Here is a 25696-nt window from a genome sequence, read left to right on the forward strand (position 1 = left end):
GTGATAATCGATCAAAAAGTACTCCAGATCACTAAGCCTGTACTTCAGATCACTAAGCCTAAGGACTAAGTGGGGAATGGGAAAAAATACCAGCGTGATCCAAACAGAACTGGCTGGTATCTCAATCGCCACAAAAGAAATAATCAGGAAAGGAATTTCTGGCAAAAACATAACAATCTGCACTGATAGCAGACAAGCCCTATTAGCCTTGAACATACAACGTGTTACGTCGGGGTTAGTACTAGAGTGCCACCACGAATTAGCCAAAGCCTCGGTAGATAATGACATTATTCTGAGGTGGAGTAAAGGTAATCGCATTGCCGTCTCTTCATCCAAGGAAGCGGTTGGACTAAGAATTTTAGGACCTAGTGGCACCTACGGCCTGATGACTTCGACATTTGCGGAACTAGCCAAACGTCACACCCATGCTCAATCCCTAAAGAGATGGGATCAAATCAAAGGATGCAATCTTGCCAGGATCACCCTGGGAAGCTGACGATGACCAGGAAAGATCTACGCTCAACAGTAGGATTTCTAACTGGCCACTGTCAACATCTCTGAAACATCTCCACAATATGGGGCTAGTAGACACACCACAACGCAGGATGTGTGAACAGGAAGATGAAACTGTCAGGCAGGTCCTATGCGAATGTCCTGAGTTATCGTCAATGAGAGAGTGTTTGTCCGACGAGTTTTGGCCTACACCTGTCGATATAAAGGAGATGTCTCCAGAGACCTGTCCACCTTCCTGAAAAGGACAGGATGGACGATGACCAGGAGGACAACTCCTTGGGAGGATATACAATGGGTCACATGTGGCCTATATGCTGTAAGCCTACACTCACCCTCCCTCCTCTACAGATACAGAGGGAATCGATCAAAAACTGTCCTAAAATAACCTGTCAATTATTAACTTCTATTACAGTAACCTAGATATGTAGGATAGAATATTCGGAAAGGCAGACACCTGGTTCAAAATCAAAAATAGTTATACCAAAAAAGTATCTAATGTGTGATAATAGTCCTTTTCGCTTTCTTCTTCCCATATATTTATCGAATGTTTAATGACAGTTGTGTCACATAACCATTATAATCATCCTCATCAACATAAATTATCAGCTCACTATAGAATGATCTGCAGAATCATCAGTAACCCGATGTCCACAGAGTATTTTAAAAATGAATCAAATTTTATACAACAAATTACAGTAAACAACAACTTCAACTCGAAGATGACATTCGCAAACAGGCTATTAACCAAGTATATCCTCACATTGAAACTAACACTCACGTATACAGAAAAATTATCAGATAAAATAAAAAGACTACTAACAAAAAATAATATTTTTCAAGGATAAAACACAAAATACTACAGGAAAATCCTTAAGGCACTGTAAGAGCGGTGCCTGTGCGAAAGTAGCGATTCATGTTGGATTCGAATCGCTGGAGATTAAATTCATTTGGAAAAACGTACTCCGGAAGTTTATTCAGATGTGTCAAATGTACCAACTCACTTGCATCTCCCATGAAAATATCTATAAAAGTAAGACCAATCTCGAACCTTTCTTCGATGTTCCAGACTTTCAAGGTTGCAAGTGATGTTCGTCTCTCGCCTGTTGATTTTTCTTTCCGAAAACCATATTGACGATCGCTCAAGATATTAAAGCCTTCCAAGTATATAAGGATATGGTGGTTTATGGCTTTCTTCCTGATTTTTGATATCACCGATTGCAAATTGATTGGTCTTTAGTATTTGTAAGATTTTTTTGCCTTTTTTGGGAATAGAAACCCCTTTCTTGTACTACAGGTTGAAAAGTCTGCAAAATACTGGTGTGAGTTTTTTGGCGCACTTTTTAAGTACGATGACGGACACTTCATCAGGACCAGACGCCTTACTGATATTAAGTTGTTTCAAAATTCGTCTGACTAGACGTTGTCGAAAAGTAATTTCCGGTATTGTGGATTCTGGTGTTGTAATAGTGAGTGGTGTTTTTTCTAGAAAATCGACTATGGAGTGGGATGCAAATTATTCAACTAGTAGATTGGCTTTTCTATGGCTGTTGTTGCAATTGAACCATCCGCTTGTGTTAGTGGTTGAATTGTGGATTTTGAAAATCCTTGAATGAGCATATAAGGAACAACAAGTCAAAAAGTTTATATATGAAGGGATAGAAGAAATTTCAGAACTAGAATCGCCAAAACATAAAAGAAGTTTCGAACTGAACAAAAACCAATTCTACGTATGTTTGCCAACTAGTAGAGAATTACCACGATTTCAGCATGGACTACGACATATTGGGAGCATACAGAAAATAATGGTCAAAAATTAAACCTGCTGGAAATTCTGGAAATGAATACACGCAAACGTGATATGATCTGTATCATATTGAACTATCATACTGAACGTATCATGTACATTGGCGAAAAACAGTTTAAGTATTTACTTGATTAATACATTCAGTTTTGTTGTTAGTATTCAAATGCTTCATATCTTCTATGGATTCATATACTTCAAAGAGTGAATCGAGTAGATCGATTTTTAAGAACTCCTATTTCCATTTGGAAGAAACTGGGGGCAACACCCCCACTCGGAGGTTTCAATATTTTGCTATGCTTCATGCTCCAAAAAAAGTTGACGAGTTTGTCAATTTTGCTGAAAAGTTCTTACATTCTGTAATGCCTTGGGGTACATTTCCGAAAGTCTACGGTACACCTGTCACTCAAGGCAAATCACACTTGTTTTACATAATCTAGAATGTCTCTGACTGACATTGTGCTGTTGAATAACTGATATTGACCTCAGAACGTTCATAAATGCTTTCAGTTTTACCCTGACTTGAAAATTTATATTTTTGAGATCAATTTTCCACATAACAGTTATGTAATATTCATAACTTTATAATTTCGTAATGTGAAAGGAAGTGAATGATTGAATTTAAATGAATTTCTTCATGTTCCAGTTTTTTTATATGTTCCATATGTTATATGTTCCATATGTTTTATATGTTTATATGTAACAGCGCTTCATGTGCTATATGCCAAAAGTTACACTGTAACATAAATAAGTTGATTTAAAATGTTTAGTTTTGGCCGGACCATCAGTCATAGAATCTTCCAAATCACGGGCAACAAACTTAGAAAACATCATATTCAAGTAACACTTCGTTGTGAGATTTTTCTGAACAGTTTACAAAACCGCAACACGTATTTCGCAATATATTAGCTTCCTCAGGCGTTTTCAGTATGAACACGATACAAAATTTTATTAAATATCAGCCAATTTCATCACATATCGAAAAATAGCTTCGACATATTAATCAGTGACGCTGACAGTTTAAATTGCCCCAGCTCCGCACGGGTGCAATGCTGATGATAGTAAATATAAATTCATCCAATTGAAATTTAAGGGCATGGAGAAACAGTGATGAAAATAAAATGTTGTTTTATCGACGTGCCTTTTACCCCGTGACGGGCGCCCTGATTGAAATATTGCACTTCTACAACATAAAACGAACTTATATACAGACTTTCAGCCTCTGAAAATACAGGCTGATTCACGGTGGATGGCACATTAGACGTTTCTGGTGAACCAGACAACGGATCACTTTGAAAATTTAATGGAGGGCATATTCGGACATTCTCTAGCCAACTAAAATATTTTCGAGAATGCGGTGTTGCCGCTTCTATTAGAAAGCAGTAGCAACTTTGATTTTTCAAATGGAACACTCTGTATATAATATTATTTTTGGAATCTCCAACAATTGCCCGACAACTTTTCTTGATATTTCCCTATACCTATCTGTTACCGTTTTCGAAATAAAAATTAATTTCATTTTTTTTCTTCGAAAATCATGACTTCTAAAAATGCCGATATCTTTTAGTTAAGAATTACTATGATATCGAAATTTGGTTTGGAGTTAGGTGATACTTGGACACTTCCCACACGTCAGCCTAATCTCCGTTACTTCAATACAGGGTGGTAAAAAAAATACAGTTTTTTCGTTTGCTTGAAAAAGTTGCTGAAATTTGATTATTTCAAATGGAACACCCTGTATATTATTGAAAATTCGGAAAGCTGCTGAAATTTGCTTTCTTTCTATGTATATCATACCTATACCTAACTAGTCAAGTTTCGGACTTATGAACATTTATTTGTGAAAATGTCCCTTCAGAATGGTATTTCCATTCGGTATTTGATAAGCAGGCCATGATTACTATTTGACAGTAGCGTTGTGACATTCTCCTAATAATATCGACATTTTCGTCACTTCAGAAATTGCAAATACCTTCAAAACGATGGAACAAAACTATTCAAACGAAGTTCTTATGAATTTGTTTATTATTTTTGGACAGTGTGACAAAATTATCAGCAGAACATGTAGAAAGTTCAATGAAATGTATCCGAATCTACCGCCAATGAACCTCAAGAAATTTATACGAATTCAGAACAATTTCAATATGTTTGGATAAACTTTAAAAAAGCACCAAGAAACTTGAAATTGGAAATATTGATATGAATAATTATAAAAAGGTAAAACAATCATGTGGAATATTTCAAAATATGTTCGAATCGCTGGCCGTTCACTTCCAAGCACTTTAAAATGCGGGTGTTGACTGCTTTCGTGGTGGCAGATCTGATTTCATTGGGATCCAAATCTTCAAATGTTTGGGCAATCCTTTCTAACAATTCATCTCTCGAACGCACGGGTATTTTGTAAACTTTTTCTTTAAACATTCCCCACAAATAAAAATCTAATGGATTAAGATCGGGTGATCTCGCTGGCCAATTCCATGGTCCCAAGCGCCTCATCCACCGATCGTCAAATAGTCTATCCAGTTCTGCGCTCACTTCTCTTGTGCAATGTGCAGGAGCTCCGTCTAGTTGGTACCAACAGTTTCGATAATCTTCGAGTGGCAGATTATCCACGAAACTGTCTACAGTATTCTCCAAAATATTCAGGTAGCTTCTGGATGTTAATGACTCCTCATATATCACGTACCTCAATTTGTTGTCCATCAACATACAGAAGACATTAAAACTAAATTTTTCTTGAAATCCGGCTTCTTTTGTGACGTGAGGATTTTCACTGGACCAATAATGACGATTTTTTCTATTGAAAATCCCTTCTCTCGAAAATTTCGATTCATCAGTCCAAATAATTTTATTTAAAAAAAGTGGATCTTCTTGAATGCGTGTCAACAACATTTCACAAAATTCTACTCTCTGTTGAGGATCTTGAGGCTTCATTGCTTGAATTTTGGTGAATTTATAATCATGCATTTTATGTCTTCGCAAGATTCTTTGAACCGATGAATATTTTATACCCAAATCTTCTTCAGCACTTCTTATCGATGACTCGAGAAATGCGTGAGAATATGCTAAGACATTAATCTGGTTGTCTTCGAAAGTTACGGGTCGAGGCAAGTTTCTTGGTGCTTTTAAAGTTGATCCAAATGCATTGAAATTGTTCTGAATTCGTATAAATTTCTTGAGGTTCATTGGCGGTAGATTCGGATACATTTCATTGAACTTTCTACATGTTCTGCTGATAATTTTGTCACACTGTCCAAAAATAATAAACAAATTCATAAGAACTTCGTTTGAATAATTTTGTTCCATCGTTTTGAAGGTATTTGCAACTTCTGAAGTGACGAAAATGTCGATATTATTAGGAGAATGTCACAACGCTACTGTCAAATAGTAATCATGGCCTGCCTACCAAATACCGAATGGAAATACCATTCTGAAGGGACATTTTCACAAATAAATGTTCATAAGTCCGAAACTTGACTAGTTAGGTATAGGTATGATATACATAGAAAGAAAGCAAATTTCACCAGCTTTCCGAATTTTTAATAATATACAGGGTGTTCCATTTAAAATAATCAAATTTCAGCAACTTTTTCTAGCAAACGAAAAAACTGTATTTTTTTACCACCCTGTATTGAAGTAACGGATATTAGGCTGACGTGTGGGAAGTGTCCAAGTATCACCTAACTCCAAACCAAATTTCGATATCACAGTACTTCTTAACTAAAAGATATCGGCATTTTTAGAAGTCATGATTTTCGAAGAAAAAAATTGAAATTAATTTTTATTTCGAAAACGGTAACAGATAGATATAGGGAAATATCAAGAAAAGTTGTCGGGCAATTGTTGGAGATTCCAAAAATAATATTATATACAGAGTGTTCCATTTGAAAAATCAAAGTTGCTACTGCTTTCTAATAGAAGCGGCAACACCGCATTGTCGAAAATATTTTAGTTGGCTAGAGAATGTCCGAATATGCCCTCCATTAAATTTTCAAAGTGATCCGTTGTCTGGTTCACCAGAAACGTCTAATGTGCCATCCACCGTGAATCAGCCTGTATAGCGGTACGGAGAAACAGTTATGAAAAGTAATTTTCATATGCAAACGCGCCCTTTTTATCCCCAGTTGGAATATTTGAAAACCCTTTCTTATTGCACATCTGCAACATAAAATGAATCTACATACAGAATTTCAGCCTCCGAAAATATAGCGCTACGGAGAAACAGTGATGAAAACGTAATTTTCATATGCAATCGCGCCCCTTTTAACCCCAGTAGGGAAGCCTCAGTTGGAGTTTTTGAAAACCCTTCCTTATTGCACATCTACAACATAAAACGAACCTACATACAGAATTTCAGCCTCCAAAAATATAGCGATAAGTACGGAGAAACAGTGATGAATAGGTAATTTTCATATGTAAACGAGCCCCAGGAATATTTGAACATCCTTTCTTAGTACACATCCAAGACCTAAGAGGCACCTATATATGAAATTTCAGCTTTCAACAGATGAATAAGTTGTTAAGTGAGTGCCTTTCGCATTTATAAGTATAAATTGTGAAGCAAATTCATTATTCTATCCCAAGCTTCAATTGGGTCATGATACGAAAAGTAAATATAATGTTTCCCCTTCCCGAGAAAATTTTTGACTGTTGAAATCGCTACTCTCGAAGAAAAAGTTGCCACTCACAGTCGCATGCGTGACTAACTATTCCACAATCTGCGACACGTAATACTGAATGTCAGACTGCTGATTGGATTTGCACATTATTTTGGTGTTACTGATATTTACTTCGTCTAAACACTGTACATTCCGTATCAGATACACATCCATCCATCTGTCACCGGTTACTCAGTCTTGAGTCTACCCGACAGTGAAATGTATTACATGACTCATGATTCGTTTAACCTAGAACCGCGAGTGGGGATGTTACCACGGTAATGACAAGTATGCGGAAGCCTCTCGAGATCAGAGTTCATCCACACCTGTAACCGATTGACCGGATGCTCCTTTGATCGTCTCCTCTCGACGGCGGTGGAACAGGATTTTTGACGTGCTCCCTGTTCGATTAATTTAATATCTAGGTTACGGACTCATCTCGGTATATTGAGGACGAGAAAAATCAGGGTGCTCCGTTATAATCGTTGGCTCAATTAACTGGATGTTTAGGAAGAGTTTCGGTGTTTGGAGTCGATTCGATTTCAATTTGCTTTTGTTTTATATTCATGCATAATTGAAGGTTCGTTATGTTTTTCAAATAATCAACACATTGAAGAAATTCAAATACCTTAAAAATATTCTCGGACTCAAATACCTAAAAATTTGATTGAAGGGGTTATATTTTTAAGAGTGATTAATTTTTTGGGAAAGAAAGTTTTTGGCTTTCTACTACTCCATCTGCCATCTGATACAAAAAAAAGGATGAGAGAATCTTGAAAGATTCTCTCATCCTTTTTAGAAAGCCAAAAACTTTCTTTCCCAAAAAAAACCTAAAAATTGTTTTTTATGTTATAAAAAATGTATGTTTTAAATTTTTTTTCCGATAACAAGTGAAAATCGATCGTATAGCCTGCGGCTTGAACTACCGACTACGGCGGTCGATTGATTGAGTGAACAAAGCACCCACATCGAACCGACCGGCTACCGACCGACCACACATTTGTAACTTGGTATAATTGTTTGGAGCAGATTTACAAATATTCACTCAAAAAGTAGAAATCTTTCATAAATGACTTTTTGAAGAACCTACTAAGCAAGCCCTGCTTGTATAGTCGAAGTAATCGCTATTTTGCACTCTTTAAGTTGACGGCACTCTCAAGGGCCAAAAAAAGTAATACATAGAAATAAACCGGCTGCGAACTAGTCCACGTGGACTGTAAACTTGGCGCTTCGTATTGGATAATTTTTACTAACCGAATTTTATGATTGGCTGAAAAGTCATGAAATTAAATTTGAAGTCATGTTACGGTGATGAATAGAAATCGAGAATGCAGGGATGGTTATCGCCGTCGTGTTCAGTTCAGAAACTGATGGCGATTCAAGTGTTAAAATTCGATATTGGTTATAATTACTCAAAATTTTTGTTATCTGTTTGAAATGTGGCGTCCTTGGACAATTACTAATAGTAATAACGAATATGATGACAGCGCAGACTTTTTCCAGTGTAGTGACTCCAATAACGATGGTGAACAATGCGAAAAAAAATACCAGTGAATAAGATTCGAATGCATTTGAATATTGAAACACAGAGAGTATGTTTCAATGTATATAAGAATCTACATCTCAAGTTTGGTTTCGAGTGAAACAAACTAGTACAAGCAACATCTTCAACAACTTTCTTCGAAAGCTTCTGATAGTTCCTCTTCCATATTCTCTGTTTCTCTATGGAAGTGTCCAATCTCCATACAGTCGTTTTCAACTAAAATTACTTTTTTATTCCTTTTCTGCCAGTCTTCTTCTTTAATTAGCTCTATCACCCTCTCATCAAATTTTGGAAAATATTTTTACGCCCGATGCTTTTGTTTCAGTTTTCCCCAAATCAACTCGATGGGATTAAAAACACAAAATAAGTGGGAAAGTCTCAGTATGGTTTGTCCATACTTTTCAGCAATATTCTCAAGGGCATACACTTTTTTAAATGTTTTTGTCTGTAAAACTTCAAGTAGTTGGTTTTTGGTATAGTACTCTTTAAAATACAAATTGTTATCCATTTGTATTTCATCTTTCCTCGAAGTTTTATTCGATACTTTGATGAGCTGTCGCGAAGGATAGAAAGCGTTGTCAAGAACCATTACACTATTTGCATCTAACCTTGGGATCAGTGTGTTTTCAAACCATTCCTCGAAAATATTAGCTTCCATGTTCTTATGATAGTCAACATTGCAGTCCTGAAGTTTTTTTCCACATAATTTCAAAGAATTCGAAACCCATCCTTTACTTCCTCCACAATGCACAATGATTAGTCGCGATGCTTTGTTTGCTGGCATGTTAGGCGTATACATTCTCGAACCATCAGTCCACCCTTTTGTAACTGTGTCATGTCATACGAAGTTTCGTCCAAATAGAAAATTTGCCGTTGTTCTTGTCTATATTCAGTCATTTATTCTAATTATTTTTTATGCAATTCCACTATTCTTCTGCTTTCCAGAAGACGTTTGATTATTATTTTAAATCTAAATCCTAGTTTCTTTATCCAATTCTGGATAGTTTTGTCACAGCATCTCACGTTATGGCCTGAAGTTTTCAATTTCTTTACTATGATTTCAGTTGTAGGAATATCATTGTTTTTGTAACAGTCGTATATTGTTTTTTTTCCAATGATTTCATTAGATTAACATCTAAAGGTTTTGGTAATCCTGTATAACATCGCGTCTTGAGTTCATGAGTTTTATTTTTGACTATATGTTGCTCGTAATAGTTTTTTTCCCTCGAAACTAAACTTGAGATGTAGATTCTTATATACATTGAAACATACTATCTGTATTTCAATATTCGAATGCATCCGAATCTTATTCACGGGTATCTCTTTTTCTCATTGTTCACCATCGTTATTGGAATCACTACACTGGAAAAAGTCTGCGCTGTTATCACACTCGTTAATACTATTAGTACTTGTCCAAGGAAGCCACATTTCAAACTGATAACGAAAATTTAAAGTAATTATAACTGCACAAATATCGAATTCCAACACTCACGACGACTGAACACGACGGCGACTTCAGCCAATCATAAAACTCGGTTAGTAAAAATCATCCAATACGATCCGCCAAGTCTACAGTCCACGTGGACTAGTTCGCTACCGGTTCATTCCTATGTATTGGTTTTTTTGGCCTTTGAGAGGGCCGCCACCTTCAAATGTACACAATATCGTTTACTTCGAGTATACCTAAATATTCCAACATTTCACATTATTTCTTCCTTTCCAATAAATCATCAAAGAAATTCTGACTTGTTCATCACAACAACGTTGGTGTACTCGCCCAAAAGTAACAGTGTAAGTTTTCTAAATAAATGATGAAAATCATTCGATGATGAAGTTTGTTATCGATTGGTTCTCATGAAAATAAATATTGGACACTAGATATTGTTTGGTTTCGACCACTATGTATCCACTTTTCTCCATTTGTAAGGTACTATAAAGTAAACAGTGTAAAACTTCATACAATTTCCAAAATATTTTCATAATGACACTGTGTAATTGAAATTATGAAAAAATATAAACGTGGTATCTAAAGAGAAAACTGAATATAATGGAATATCCAAAGGCGTTACAATAAAATTCAAATCTCCCGTCAAGAATTCACGAGTGAGATATTTCCACAGGCAGCACAGTACACGTAATTACACTTTTCAAAGAAGGAAAAAACTTGTCTGGGACGTTCCCTAGATTCGTCTCGTAATAACAGGTGATCCTCGGACCTCCCTTAGCGGACCCGCCAGGTGGATTCGCAATTTTGCGTGGGGGTCCCAAGGAAACGTCAGGTTCGGCCTCGTGCCGCTCCAATCCGTGCAATGCAGCGTTGCCAAATGAAAAAATCTGTTTAAATCTGTTTAAAATCTGTTTTTCCGTTAACCAGCTGTCGCACCCCTACGAACGACAACTCTCAGAAGTCGAAACTTGTGCGAGCTAAAGATTAACGAGGTCTTACCTTTTAACGTGTGATTCCTAACACGGAACTTCTTTAAATTTAAGAATGTTCTGAAAAAGTGAGCAATGACTAGTCTCTCGATATAAAATTACCTCAGAATGGGAGTCAAAATCATGAAATATTAATTCCGGAAAAAAGTATAAGTGGGGACAAAATTTTAATTTACTTGCTCCAGACCTACAGGGCAAGTTGTCCGATGATTTTGGTTTCTCAGCATCAAGAAACCTTAGTCAATGAGGAATTCAACCTACCTACTTGCTTTCTTGTACTGAACAAAACAAATTTTATTAAACTAAAATATAATATTGTTAGTTCGGGCTTCCATTGTCTAATATGATTTGAAATCTATGATGGAACAAATAAAATTAGAATGAATAGCTAACATATCAATTATATTAAGCAATAAAACGTGAAATGAAAATTCAATAAATCGAATAAAATAATCGAAAAAGAATAAAAATTTAGACAAGAAAAAAAATTAAAAAATAAATCGAAACATTGAAAAAGATTTCACCAATTTACTTCACGACGACTCGAGTATAACAGCAGTGTGAAATGAGATATTTTAAATATTTGAAACAAGAAATTTGCGCATAATTAACAATCAGCGCCAATAATTGATGAAAAAAGAGGGAAAAATTCACTATTTTTTACCAATTGTATTTGTACCTAACGTTGCTGCAATTTCGTCATATAAGGAAATTTTCAAACCACACAGAAATGATTAACAATGTATTCCCTTATATGTATACCTATACAACTACTATAGGTAATAACAGATGATCCTTAATGATATTATTACCTGAATTTTGTTTACCTGTAACAATGTGGATAGGCTAGTCTGAAAACCGGCGAGTAAATCAGGTCAAATAGGTCATTTAGTATGTTACATCTACAATGCTTATGTCCATGAATTTCCAAAGTTTACAAATAGTTGGTTTCCAACCCCTGCCTGCATATTACAAAATTTCCGTATCGTTCAGATTCGAGAACTTGTGTTTGTATTCCAAGAAATCATTTGAAGGACCTTTCATGTTCAACATACCGTTTTGAGAAATTTTGGCCACATTGTCCCACATCGATAGAATTACACTTCCGACACTTAAGCTTATAAAACTCCTGAAAAATCCCGCGATTGTTTTCAGCCCTGGAAAAATATAAAATGCGGTAAGCCTATATACAATAGGCAAATTATCTAGAGTTCCAAAAATATCTGGCAACACTGGCCTCATTAAACACGTCATTGAACCTGTTTGCATGTGCGACTTGTGGGAGGATTCGTTATTAACGCAAATTGAATCTCACGTTCGCTAATTTCGTTCAGCGACAGAACGAATAATATATTATGCAAATAATGGGCATTGTGAAGCGAATATGTGATGGAATTTGGTTTCGGTTTGAGAAATTGTGTGGGAAGATCTATCGGTGGTTTACGAACTTGGCAGAAAGGAATTTAGTAAACAGCAATCAACTTTGTATCTCTTTCTTAACAATTCAATTTCTCACATTGTTCAATTGGAGCAGAAACTGCGCCCCGGTTGTGACGAATATACTCCAAAAAAATGGAGAAACGGGTGAAATATCCAGATTTTCTCTTCGAATTCCACGGGCTGTAATTTGGTAATAATCCCCTCATGATGCTGATTTGATCACTTTTTGAAAGTGACCGAGATTTCTACAACTTTTTCAATTGCGAATAATTTTCTGTACTTTCTATAGATCACACCTGTACTATTCCTGAATATTATCCTCTTCACTAATATCAACTGGCTCTTTTTTACCTACCACGTCTATTCAGTTGAAAAAATCATTAAACATGTCCAATATTGGTCATTATGCTGCATGCAGCCTTGCCTGGAATGGAAAATTTCTTACCCTCTTTTTTTTCTTGTCAACTCCCAAATCAGATATTTAGAATTCGTGTTTAGGGTCTTTGATCAAAATCCGATTTTTGTAGTCTTGATGTTTTTTTTTTTCAGATAGAAAGGACCGATCCAAACAAAATACAATAATTACAGGATCAGTGGCAAACCTGAACTCGTCGGCGAAGTTAATTTATCAATTATAAATGAGTAATCGTTCAATAATTTCCTGCGCCTAATATAACTAACGAGCCATATTTATCGAAAAGTTACTTTTCCTATCCTTCTCTGAAAGGTAGTGAAAAAAAAACAAAACTGATCGACTTTATTTTGAAAAGATAGATACATTTCCATAAAGAACAAGACTTCCGGTTCTGGTGCAGATGTTTTCAGTCGCAGACCCAGAACAGAAGAGATATCAACCTGCAAAATGGGGATTTACTCGAGCGTCATTGAGACATATTAGGTTGCAAAGCTTAGATGATAAGAAGAAAAAAATTTATATAATATATACCTTTTCATCGGTGGGGGAAGCGGCTATAGATTTTTAAATATGTAAAAAGATACTGTTGCATGGACAAACTCGAGCGCGTCAGATATTGATAGCATCAATGTCCTACGTATTTTAAATAATGTTGGTATGTTAATCTAATCGTTTGCATGATGTGGGTAGTTGTACGTAAGGGTTAAAAGTGAAAACAAAAAAAAAATCAATCAAGCACGTCAGATTTTCTAAAGGGGTATTAAGTGCAACAAAAAAAGCTCTCATTCAATAATCTGACGATTTCGATCTGACGCAAACTCGCGGCCATTATTATAATGTGCAAAAAAAATCGCCATTTTGGAATACTCATGCGCGTCAGATTAAGATATATTGGTTCATCTTCATGTTTCAGACGTGCTGTCTCATAATCTGACGATTATCTAGAGGGATTCACTTAATCTGACAAAAACAATATTTATAAAAAAAATTAATTCATTGAACTTAATTAATTGAAAAGCTCAGGAAATGGAATGCAAATGAATAAGTGTATGTTTTCTAAGTAGAATACTTGTATTTATAAGAAAATAATTTTAATAAAATTCTCAAAAAAATTTAATTTTTCATAATCGATTGATTAATTAATGAAAAAAAGAGAGATGAAACTTTCTATGTTTTTACCACTTTTATTTGTAACTAACGTTACTGCAGTTTCGTCCTATAAGGATATTTTGAAACTTATATATTGTATAAGGATATTTTATAAGTTTGAAAATGTCCTTATATATTGTAACGTTATATATGGTATATTATGTTATGTTAAAAATAAAAGTGGTAAAAAACATAGAAAGTTTAATTTCTCTTTTCTTCATTATGATTTCCTACCACGTAGTAACGGCTACATCCATCAATTAATTGATCAATTAATCATCATCTTCATCTTCATCACGAACGAGTCTCTGTGATCCGCTGTGATGGCAACAGAATACAGAGTGGGGACGGAGTGAGAGAGTAATAGATAGAGAAAAAGTTAATAGAGAATAGAGGAATAGAAACTCGGAGACGAAATTATAGATATCACACAGCTGCACGCATTAAACTGTATCGACGAATCTTTGTTATTTCGGCTTACGGAAATCGTCAGATTATATATTTTTCGTTATCTTTGAATTATTTTCTCCAAAATAAAAAAAAATAGCTACGCTCGAGAATGTCGAAATGACGATATTTTTTTACAACTTTATTACCCTCCCTTTCTTTACGTCACTCTAAAATTGTCAGATTACTGGAATATACACTTTTTATCAGGTAATTAACTCACCCTTCCTTAATCTGACGCGCTCGAGAATTTCTGATGATCAAATTCTTTACTAATCTGATCCTTTATCCCTCACAGGCGGCCTTATATATGGGGCTCATATTTGGTGGAAGTACTTAACCAGGTACAAGGTATCCCCCTGTATATTAATCTGCCACGCTTTAGTAAATCCGGAAATCCCCGCTTGGGCTCCCCTATTACTAGGAACGTATGCGACTGTATTTCAAGCGGAAATTTACGCTATTGAATTGTGTGCGGAGAGATTGGAAGAATCCAAGCTCATACACAAGTCAATAAAAATATTCTCGGACAGTCAAGCGGCGTTGGAAACTCTTGGCTCCTACCGAGCAACGTCTAAATTAGTAGCAAATTTCCAAAAACGACTCTCCTTGATAGGAAGACTTAACAGATTGTCTTTAGTCTGGATTCCAGGCCATACTGGCCTGGAAGGCAATGAGGCTGCTGACTCCCTTGCAAAGGAGGGTGCTGCAAGCAGCTTCATCGGACCAGAACCTGTCATTGTCATCGCTTTAGGCTTTGCCAAACAAATATTGAACACGTGGATGAACTACGATGTCTAACAGGCCTTCTTACAGGTCACTGTCATTTGAATCATCATATGCAGAGACTTGGACTGTTGGAAGACAGTGTGTGTCGCCTCTGTTTGGAAAATTATGAAACAGCAGAGCACATACTTCGAGCTTGCCCCGCTGCCGATCGGCAGAGCTGTACTTCTACCATCTGACCTGAAAGACCACTCACCATACAAACTAATCGGCTCTGTTAAGAAGCTGGGTTTATTTGGTCGAGTGTGAATAGGTGTGAGCCACAATAAACCCTTACGGGTTGCGGTTTTAAAAACACACCAAGAAAAATACTCACTACTATACCAAAGATACACAGATCCATTATAGTTTTGAGCCGGGGGATGTGAATAGGATCAAATTCAAACTGCGAGTACAATGATTTTCACAAATAAAAATATTTCATTCCGATCACAACAATTCATGCATACAAACATACATACCTGAAAATCTACTGTATTGTCTTATTTCATATTTTGTTTGATACTCAATTATTAATTTTGGTAGTCAATAAATTATGTATGTCTATCGCTGCCGACACATTCAAAGTCAGCAATAATCGTTTTGAACCTTCATTCAAAAAAATAACTGTTCAGTATTTCAAATGAGAATATGTGGATGAAATTATAGAAGAAAATAGAACTTATAGAAGAAAAAAACTCATCTCTTTCAGTTCTGAAAAACCACGGTGTTATTCGCCATGACCATTTTTCACACTCCCTTTCATGAGAGGTCGTTGTACACAAACTTGGTAACTCGAAGCTCATATTTAACGTCCAAACAAATCCACTTTCGAGACATTAACATGTTTGTTCGAACCAGAGGCCAATTCTCCTCGCACGTATCCGCAGTTCTAATTACTTTACTATTATCTGATGCGTTAATTTGTTTGATTTTTTAGCACCACAATGATAGCGGGTGCAGTGAAAGCTGCTTAATGCCTACTCACTAATTACGACTCATTTGATCTTAATTGTCAACGGAAAGAGGTTAGCCGATATGGTTTGCATACCAAATTCTCCATTCTCACTGAAAGTGAGAATGGAGAACGCTTTTCGAATCGGAATTAGAGTCTAGGGATTTCAAAACACGTTCAAAGAAATCTTTATGTTTCAAACAGATCATTTTACACACTACATTTCTAGTGAGAGGAAAAAGTTTTTTCATTAAATAACGAATAAGTGTAGGTGGGTGGATTTGAAGTGAGTGGGTCTATTCGACCCTCCACCGCAACCCATAAGGGTTTATTGTGGGTCACACCTATTCACACTCGGCCAAATAAATCCAGCTTCTTTACGAAGCCGATTAGTTTGTATGGTGAGTGGTCTTTCAGGTCAGATGGTGAGAATACGGATCTGCCGAACTCAAAGAACCTGATTCGGTCCCCAGCGGGGCAGGCACAAAGTATATGCTCTGCAGTTCCATCATTTTCCAGACAGAGGCGACACACACTGTCTTCCGACAGTCCAAGTCTCTGCATGTGATGATTCGAATGACTGACCTGTAACAAGGCCTGTTAGTAATCGTAGTTTATCCCTACTGTAGTCCAACAACTGTTTGGAATCAAGCTTCGAAGGGTGAATAAACGCCTTGAAGTGAGCCAGTCCTGGAAGATTCTGTCAGAAGTCGATAACTCTTCTTGCCATCCAGGTGTTCAGTATTTGTTTGGCAAAGCCCAAAGCAATGCCAATGACAGACAAGCCTGTCTCTGTAAGCCAGAGAGCTTCGCTTGGGCCGTTTTCTGTAAAGCCTTCGGCCACCAAGCAATTGCACCATACGTGATCATTGGTCTGACAATCATCACATAAATCCAATGGATTTGTTTGAGACCTAAACCCCAAGTTTTACCACAAATCCTTCGACATGTCCATAGAGACAGTCTGGCTTTGTGTAAAACTTCTTCCAAGTGAGCGTTCCAGGTGAGTCTTTTATCAAGGACAATGCCAATATATTTCACCTCCGTTCCAAATGGAATGACCACACCATTGAGGGAAAGTGGCGTTAAATCGTCCAATTTCATTCTCTTGATGAAGGGGATTAACACAGTTTCGCTGGGGTTGACAGACATTTGCTCCCTCAGGCACCAACTGTGAAAAACGTCCAACGCGCTTTGGAGGATATTACAAGCTACCCTTCCCGACGTGGACCTTGTCAGGATGACAAGGTCATCTGCATAAGCTTGCAGATCAACTTTTCTTCTCTCGAGGGCATCAAGCAGACTATCTACCAGAAGCGACCACAGAAGGAGAGATAGTACCCCACCTTGACGGCAGCCCCTGGTGACCCTGAACCTGATAGCCTCGCCTTGAAGAGTCGTAGTTGTAGTTCTGTTTACTAGCATGGCATAGATCGACACGTGAAAAGTATATAACACATATAAAAATTATACCTAACCACAACATATCGGGTCACTCTTCTAAAGACTCTTGTGATAACTAAAATACCCCAGATTCTAAACATTTATACAGGGCGTTTTAGAATGGAAGCAGTTATATTCAGAACTGCCGAAAATAGAAAAAAAAGGCTTGTAGATATAAATATGTTTAAAATGTTTAGGCATTTATGTTGATAGAAATCTCAGATTTCATACTCTTTGTGGTAAAATCAGTATTAATTTCAACAGATAATGTTATTTTTTGAGACATTTGAAGCAAATTTTGAATGATATACCTAATCATACATAGAAAAACCATTGCAGACCAGAATATAGTTTCAATACAAATGATAATAGTTACAATGTTTGCAAATGTATCGCATAGGGTCTTGAGGGTCGTAATTTGTTCAAAAGAATCCAGCTTCTGCCTTTTGTTGGTATTTTCATTTTAGAAGTTGAGGCAACTCAAAAACTAGTTTCACAGAACACTGAGTTGAGATGTATCATGTTTACCAAATATTTGCCAAAGCTTTGTCAATAAGAATTTCTCTTTGGACAATGAAACATATTTATTATTATTCAATATTTATTCTTCATGACTTGTCTAATAGGATGCTTTTCTTATGAATTGAATATATCTCAACTCAACGCTACGCCTCCATTCCACGAGTTCGTCGGACCGGACGTAGCAGGTAATAATCACTATTATTGATCCACTTTCGATGGCTTTAGCTATCGCCAGAAGAGATTCAATGATCCATTGCACTCGACCGACACACAAGGATGCGATGAGTGCTGTTTCTCGATTCCAGAAGTCTATGGTAATCAGCAAAGGTCAAACTGTTCGCGGACCGTGAGAAAACCAGCGGCAATCGCGTTCCGCGAAGAGAATGATAACAAGAAATGTGTCCTGCGCCTACATGTCTCCTCGCAATGTGGACATAAAATTCTCTTTGATGTATCATGTGAGGATCCATTTAGGCATTGAAAGGCTCTATGCGTATTCAAACTGGAATGTGTGATCATGCAACGAAGCTGGAATGATCGTTAATACATTGTCTAAATTATTCTTTACACCCCCGATGTTTCTACATCAGAACGCCAAACGCGTTGCGCAATAATGGAAAGATCGATCGCTTAGAATCCGTTCATCAAATTGCTAGACAACTATCTGAATTTTTTCCCTAATTTTTACATGGGTCAAACTGTTGATTTTGGGATGGGATGGGATGGGATGGGATGGGATGGGATGGGATGGGATGGGATGGGATGGGATGGGATGGGATGGGACGGGACGGGACGGGACGGGACGGGACGGGACGGGACGGGACGGGACGGGACGGGACGGGACGGGACGGGACGGGACGGGACGGGACGGGACGGGACGGGACGGGACGGGACGGGACGGGACGGGACGGGACGGGACGGGACGGGACGGGACGGGACGGGACGGGACGGGACGGGACGGGACGGGACGGGACGGGACGGGACGGGACGGGACGGGACGGGACGGGATGGGATGGGATGGGAATGTGCCAAATCACTTATAGATCTCCCGTGAAATTATCTATGAATGAGAAATAAATCTCCAACCTTCCTTCGATGTTCCAAACTGTCAACTATCAAGAAAAGTGTGTACAGTTTTCTGGTTTGGAACATTCTTACAAACAGCAACATGATTGTGCCAAGACATATTGGTGTCCATTTCAACACCCAACAAACTTATCGAAGCAGAAAGTAGAATTGTCTGTCCTGATATTATTATATGTATCTGGTTCAGAGGCATTTATCTTTTTGGAGAAAACCGATTCCTGGGGTTTTGTGGCATTGAATTGAACATGGTTACTTTCACACTAATTCGAAATCACTTTTATATCCTCATTAAGATACGCAACTTCTTACTGCCGGTGAAGATGTACATCCACAGCTAATGTTTTGGAATCCAAATGGAATGTCGACACAAGGGTACTGTCGTCAGGATAGCAATATATTGGATTCTTGAAACAACAACAAAGTACTAGGGATCAAATCAATGATACTCTTCGTGTTATAGGGCAAAGATTTGTTTAGATGCATATGGAAACAATAACTCAAGACATAAAAATGAGTGTTAGTCTTTTCCTGATGATGCTCACTTGATCAGCGAAACGTATACTAAGAAACGGTATTGTTATTCTGATGTAAGAAATAGTGTTATCAATAGATAATCCTGCCTTTTGAAAGAAACTATTTATTTGATCAAAAATCACAAATTTATAATTACAATTCGTAACAGTCGTGCATGAAATCTTCAATTATTTTTGAAAACTTCCTCATTGCAGGCATCTGGAAACGCAGCCCACTTGCCCCATTAGCATACCATTTGAATTCCATGCAAAGCACGTGTCTTTTCTTGAAATCTCAATCAAAGTTTTGACGACAGCCGTTCTTTCTAGCTGTGAACCAAACAACAGGAAGTATAAAACTGACACATAAGCACTTGTGACTGAATGCCCATTCAATCGACCATTTAATGAATAGAAAGAATATATGCATACACATCGGATGATTTTGTCGTTTTTCTTAGTTTATCTTTCTTGCGTTCAACGTTTTTTTTTCTTTGTTGCAGGAACTACCGACACTGATGGACGACCCATTATACTCTGCTATGCCGAGTGTATCTCGAGAGCGGGTCTGAACAAATACGAAATCGCAAAGCTGTTGTTGTATTATTTTAGTATCCCCACGTAAGTGTTTTCCATAATTGTTTTGATTTTTTAATGTTTCACTTTCTGAAATCTGGCTCGAAGGACCAAAATTATGGATCAAAATAAAACGCGTTAATGATCCGAAAACTGAGTTACTCAGTTACCTTTAAACAAATAAATAAGTACGAGGATCATTTGATAATTCTAGGATAAGCTAATCAAGATGGCGCTTTTTATGTTTTTAGTGTTTGTTGTTCACTTGGCAACACATATATATTCATTTATTATTTTTTGTTGCCATATTGAGTTGATGGCTTTCTACAAAACAAAATCAAATCGAGGCCAAAACGAGGCTTTCTATACATCTTACTTCTCCATGGAAAAATATGTTCGGAATTTCATAATTCGGTTGGGATTTTTCAAGAAATTGATGTTGACGAACACCTTAATTGATTCCAAGGCAACCCAAATGAAACTTCTTGAAAATATTTGGAGAAAGTATAAACAAACAATAAGTAGGATAGTTCAAGTAAACGATATAGTGCAACCTACCTTCCAACAGTTCCCCTTTAATAATATAGTTAGGGTGCTACTAATTTTGTTATTCAATAATCATTTCTGATCATATAAGAATCATACCAAGTTTGGTCCAAATACAAAATTTACCATTGTTCTTGTCTATATTTAGTTATTTGTTCTTAGTATTTGTTACGCAATTCCACTATTTTTCTGCTTTCCATAACTGCTTGACGTTTGTTTATTATTTTAAATCTAAATCCTAGTTTCTTCATCAATTCTGAAGAGTTTTGTCACAGCAGCTCACGATATGGCCGGAAGTATTAAATTTCTTCCTTATGATTTCAGTTGTAGGAATCTCATTGCTTTTGTAACAGTCGTATATTGTAATAAATTGATAGATGTAGTCGTTACTACGTGGTAGGAAATCATAATGAAGTTTATTGTATCAGTTTGAAAATGTCCGTATAGGACTAATCTGCAGTAACGTTAGTTACAAATAAAGGTAGTAAAAAACATAGAAAGTTCAATTTCTCTTTTCTTCGTCGTATATTGTTTTTTTATGATTTTATTAGATGAACATCTTAAGGTTTTGGTAATCCCGTATCACATCGCGTCTTGCGTTCATAAGGTTTGTTTTTGACTATTTCACGTACAGTTGAGAAAAGAATTTCGGTCAAATCTGATGTTGCTTTTAATAGTTTGTTTCCCCCGAAACCAAACTTGAGATTTAGATTCTTATATACATTGAAACATACTCTCTGTGTTTCAATATTCAAATGCATCCGAATCTTATTCACTGGTATATCTTTTTCGCATTGTTAACCATCGCTATTGGAATCACTACACAGGAAAAAGCCTGCGTTTTTGTCACACTCGTCATTACTAGTAGTACTTGTCCAAGGACGCCACATTTTGAACAGATAACAAACATTTCAAGTAATTATAACTGAACCAATATCGAGTTTCAACACTCAAATCGCGATCAGTTCCTGAACTAAACACGACGGCGATAACCATCCTCGCATTCCCCGCTTTCTATTTGTCACCGCAACATGACTTCAAATTTAATTTTATGACTCTTCAGCCAATCATATAACTCGGTTAGAAAAAATTATTCAATACGAACCGTCATTTCTTCAGTCCACGTGAACTAGCTCGCAGCGTCATTATTTCTCTGTATTGGATTTTTGGCTTTTGAGATGCCGATAGCGATATTCACAATAAAGGATACTTCGACTATACCTATTGACTTAGAGATAAACCAGTGTCCCAATCGAATATTTACTTTTGTTATTAAATATATTGTTACCGAATATATTTTTATGGAGAGAAACTTATAATAATAACAATATATTGTAATAAATCCAGAAATTATCCAAATGTTTGTATTATAAGAAATAGTTTCTTTTTTCAATCAATATTGAATAACAGTATTCTTTTCAAGTGAATCTTGAGATTTTTCACCGAACAATTTGCAAAACTGTAACACGTGTTTCGCCTGAGGATGCATCGGATGCAGACGAAACAAGTCTTGAGGTTATGCAAACTGTTCTTGAAATATCTGTGTTTGACAATTTCGTACTAGAGCAGGGGTCTCCAAATTACGGCCCGCGGGCCAAATCCGGCCCGCCAGTGTCATCAATCCGGCCCCCGACAGCCAATGATTTACTGTCATCAATCTGGCTCGCGACAGCCAATGATTACCTAATTGTTGTTAATTACTCGGTTTTATTTACTTGCAAGGTAAAACTTAACGACAGAAATGATGACAAAGAAAACTTAACTTAAGTATCTGAGTTTGAGTATATTAATAACTGACAAATAATTGAAATGAATCACAGTAAAACAAAAACATAATGATATTTATGTAATTGTGATTTTCCACCGACAATACTTTGTAGTTGTGTTCTCCAATCTGTTGAATAAACTCACGGAATTGTCGGTGATTCAGCCCAGTGGATCTGATGAAGTTAACAACTGATATGACTGGTTTTAGAACTTCAGACATATCCAAACATTTTCCGCACAAGGACTGTTGATGAATGATACAATGTAAGACTAATGGTTTTGAACCACCATCATTTTCTACAGCCTTTGACACAAGTGCAACTACTCCTTTATTTTTACCATACATATTTTTGTTGTTGTTATAGTTGTTATAGATTTCAAATTTCTCCATCGAAGGTTCTTTTTATTAATGGCATTTTCAACTCCCTTAAAAATATCTGCCCCAGTTGTCGTGCCGTGAATACTATCAATATCAAGAAGTTATTCATACACTTCATAGCTTTTATCTACTCCGCGAATAAAAATCAACACTTGAGCAGTATCTGACACATCCGTTGACTCATCCATTTTTGTCAGACATTTGAGATGATATATTTTCTGCGATGTCTTGCACCCTCCGAGCCACGGTGTTTGCTGACAAACTGACACTTTTAAATAAATTTACCTTTTCGGGGCATATTTCTTCGGCTACTGCAATCAAGCCATTCTTTTATCATTTCTCCATCGGTGAATGGTTTGCCACGTTTTCCGATTTCAAGAGCCACACGAAAGCTGGCGCGAGTTGAAGACTTTAGTTCAGTATTCGCTTTGGTAAACAAAGATTGCTGCGATTTGAGTCCGCGTTTCAAAGCCTCAAATTTTTCCTTCCGCAAACTTCCTGTATACTTGGAGTAACTTTGAAGATGTTTCGATTCATAGTGTCGTTTAATGTTATAGTCTTTGAGAACAGCTATGGTTTCATTGCAAATTAAACATAGCGCCTTATTACTGGACTCAATCACAAAATACTGAAAGTTCCATTTTTCTTGGAACGTTCTGCATTCACTGTCGATTTTTCGCTTCTTTTCCATACTAACAAATCACACATAGAAACAATAAGTCAAATCAAAATACTTTTATTGACAGGTGTTACTTTATTTCACAATAGACAGTTTCGCTTCCTTCGCCTTTCCTACGCAGACTAACTCGCAGTTGCGCCGCTTGCCTTTTTATATGCAATTATCACTGCCATCTCGAGGTGATCGGAATACACTAGCTAGAACCAGAACTTTCTCGAACCAACGCGGTAATTCCAAATATTTAATTACGCCTAATGCCACCTAGCGGGTAGCTGAAAAAGATAGTACATAGTATCACTACTCGCCACTAGATGTCGTTAAGTGTCACAATACACAATAATAATTGAAATGCAAAAAAAGCGTAAGTTTGCTTAGGTCACGCACTTTGCGACTATCCCAGTCTAGAAATATAGTTAAGGGCAGAAATTGGCCCTTGGAACAAGCTGAAAAAATCATTATGGCCCGAAGGCTTCAAAGTTTGGAGACCCCTGTACTAGAGAATTGAACAGTTGTTTAAAAAATACAATATATTGTGATGAATGTCTGTTTACAGCATTATCCTTGATGTGCTGATATAATTTTCAGATTGGAGAGTCGAGAAAAAGGATTCACGGTACTTCTTTTAGCCGAAAACGAAGCTGACTATAGGGTTCTGGAAGTATTGGACAAATCCATTTGTCTAATTGTGAATTCTGCGAAAATACATAGGTTTCTGATTTGGACACCAGGGCTGAAGGAGCACAAAGAAGTGAAGCCATTATCTAGTCGTGCACAGGTTAGTAAATAAACCAAATTCCGGTCTCAATTCCGAAAAATCATAATTTCTGAATTTCCTGGGTCGTGGTAATCATCAATGGGAGGGGGGAATTCAATGTATGAAAGTAGGTGCTAGTATACAGGCTGATTAACGGTGGACGGCACATTAGACGTTTCTGGTGAACCAGACAACGGATCACTTTGAAAATTTAATGGAGGACATATTCGGACATTCTCTAGCCAACTAAAATATTTTCAACAATGCGGTGTTGCCGCTTCTATCAGAAAGCAGTAGCAACTTTGATTTTTCAAATGGAACACTCTGTATATAATATTATTTTTGGAATCTCCAACAATTGCCCGACAACTTTTCTTGATATTTCCCTATACCTATCTGTTACCGTTTTCGAAATAAAAATTAATTTCAATTTTTTTCTTCGAAAATCATGACTTCTAAAAATGCCGATATCTTTTAGTTAAGAAGTACTATGATATCGAAATTTGGTTTGGAGTTAGGTGATACTTGGACACTTCCCACACGTCAGCCTAATCTCCGTTACTTCAATACAGGGTGGTAAGAAAATACAGTTTTTTCGTTTGCTTGAAAAAGTTGCTGAAATTTGATTATTTCGAATGGAACACCCTGTATATTATTGAAAATTCGGAAAGTTGCTGAAATTTGCTTTCTTTCTATGTATATCATACCTATACCTAACTAGTCAAGTTTCGGACTTATGAACATTTATTTGTAAAAATGTCCCTTCAGAATGGTATTTCCATTCGGTATTTGGTAAGCAGGCCATGATTACTATTTGACAGTAGCGTTGTGACATTCTCCTAATAATATCGACATTTTCGTCACTTCAGAAGTTGCAAATACCTTCAAAACGATGGAACAAAACTATTCAAACGAAGTTCTTATGAATTTGTTTATTATTTTTGGACAGTGTGACAAAATTATCAGCAGAACATGTAGAAAGTTCAATGAAATGTATCCGAATCTACCGCCAATGAACCTCAAGAAATTTATACGAATTCAGAACAATTTCAATGCATTTGGATCAACTTTAAAAGCACCAAGAAACTTGCCTCGACCCGTAACTTTCGAAGACAACCAGATTAATGTCTTAGCATATTTTCACGCATTTCCCGAGTCATCGATAAGAAGTGCTGAAGAAGATTTGGGTGTAAAATATTCATCGGTTCAAAGAATCTTGCGAAGACATAAAATGCATGATTATAAATTCACCAAAATTCAAGCAATGAAGCCTCAAGATCCTCAACAGAGAGTAGAATTTTGTGAAATGT

General features: G+C 36.7%; 1 protein-coding gene across 1 annotated transcript in view; it reads left to right on the plus strand.

Annotated features, from left to right (window-relative positions):
• LOC111507755 (uncharacterized) overlaps positions 1-25696 on the plus strand; it is a 734072-nt gene that overhangs the window by 627250 nt on the left and 81126 nt on the right. Inside the window, 2 exon segments of the mRNA XM_074182765.1 lie at positions 20189-20306; positions 24218-24407. Coding sequence (XP_074038866.1) covers positions 20189-20306; positions 24218-24407 — 308 coding nt within the window.

This window comes from Leptinotarsa decemlineata, unplaced genomic scaffold, assembly GCF_025532065.1.
Source record: "Leptinotarsa decemlineata unplaced genomic scaffold, Ldec_3_MD MMD2_tig00026328_RagTag_RagTag, whole genome shotgun sequence".
Classification (NCBI taxonomy): Eukaryota; Metazoa; Arthropoda; class Insecta; order Coleoptera; family Chrysomelidae; genus Leptinotarsa; species Leptinotarsa decemlineata.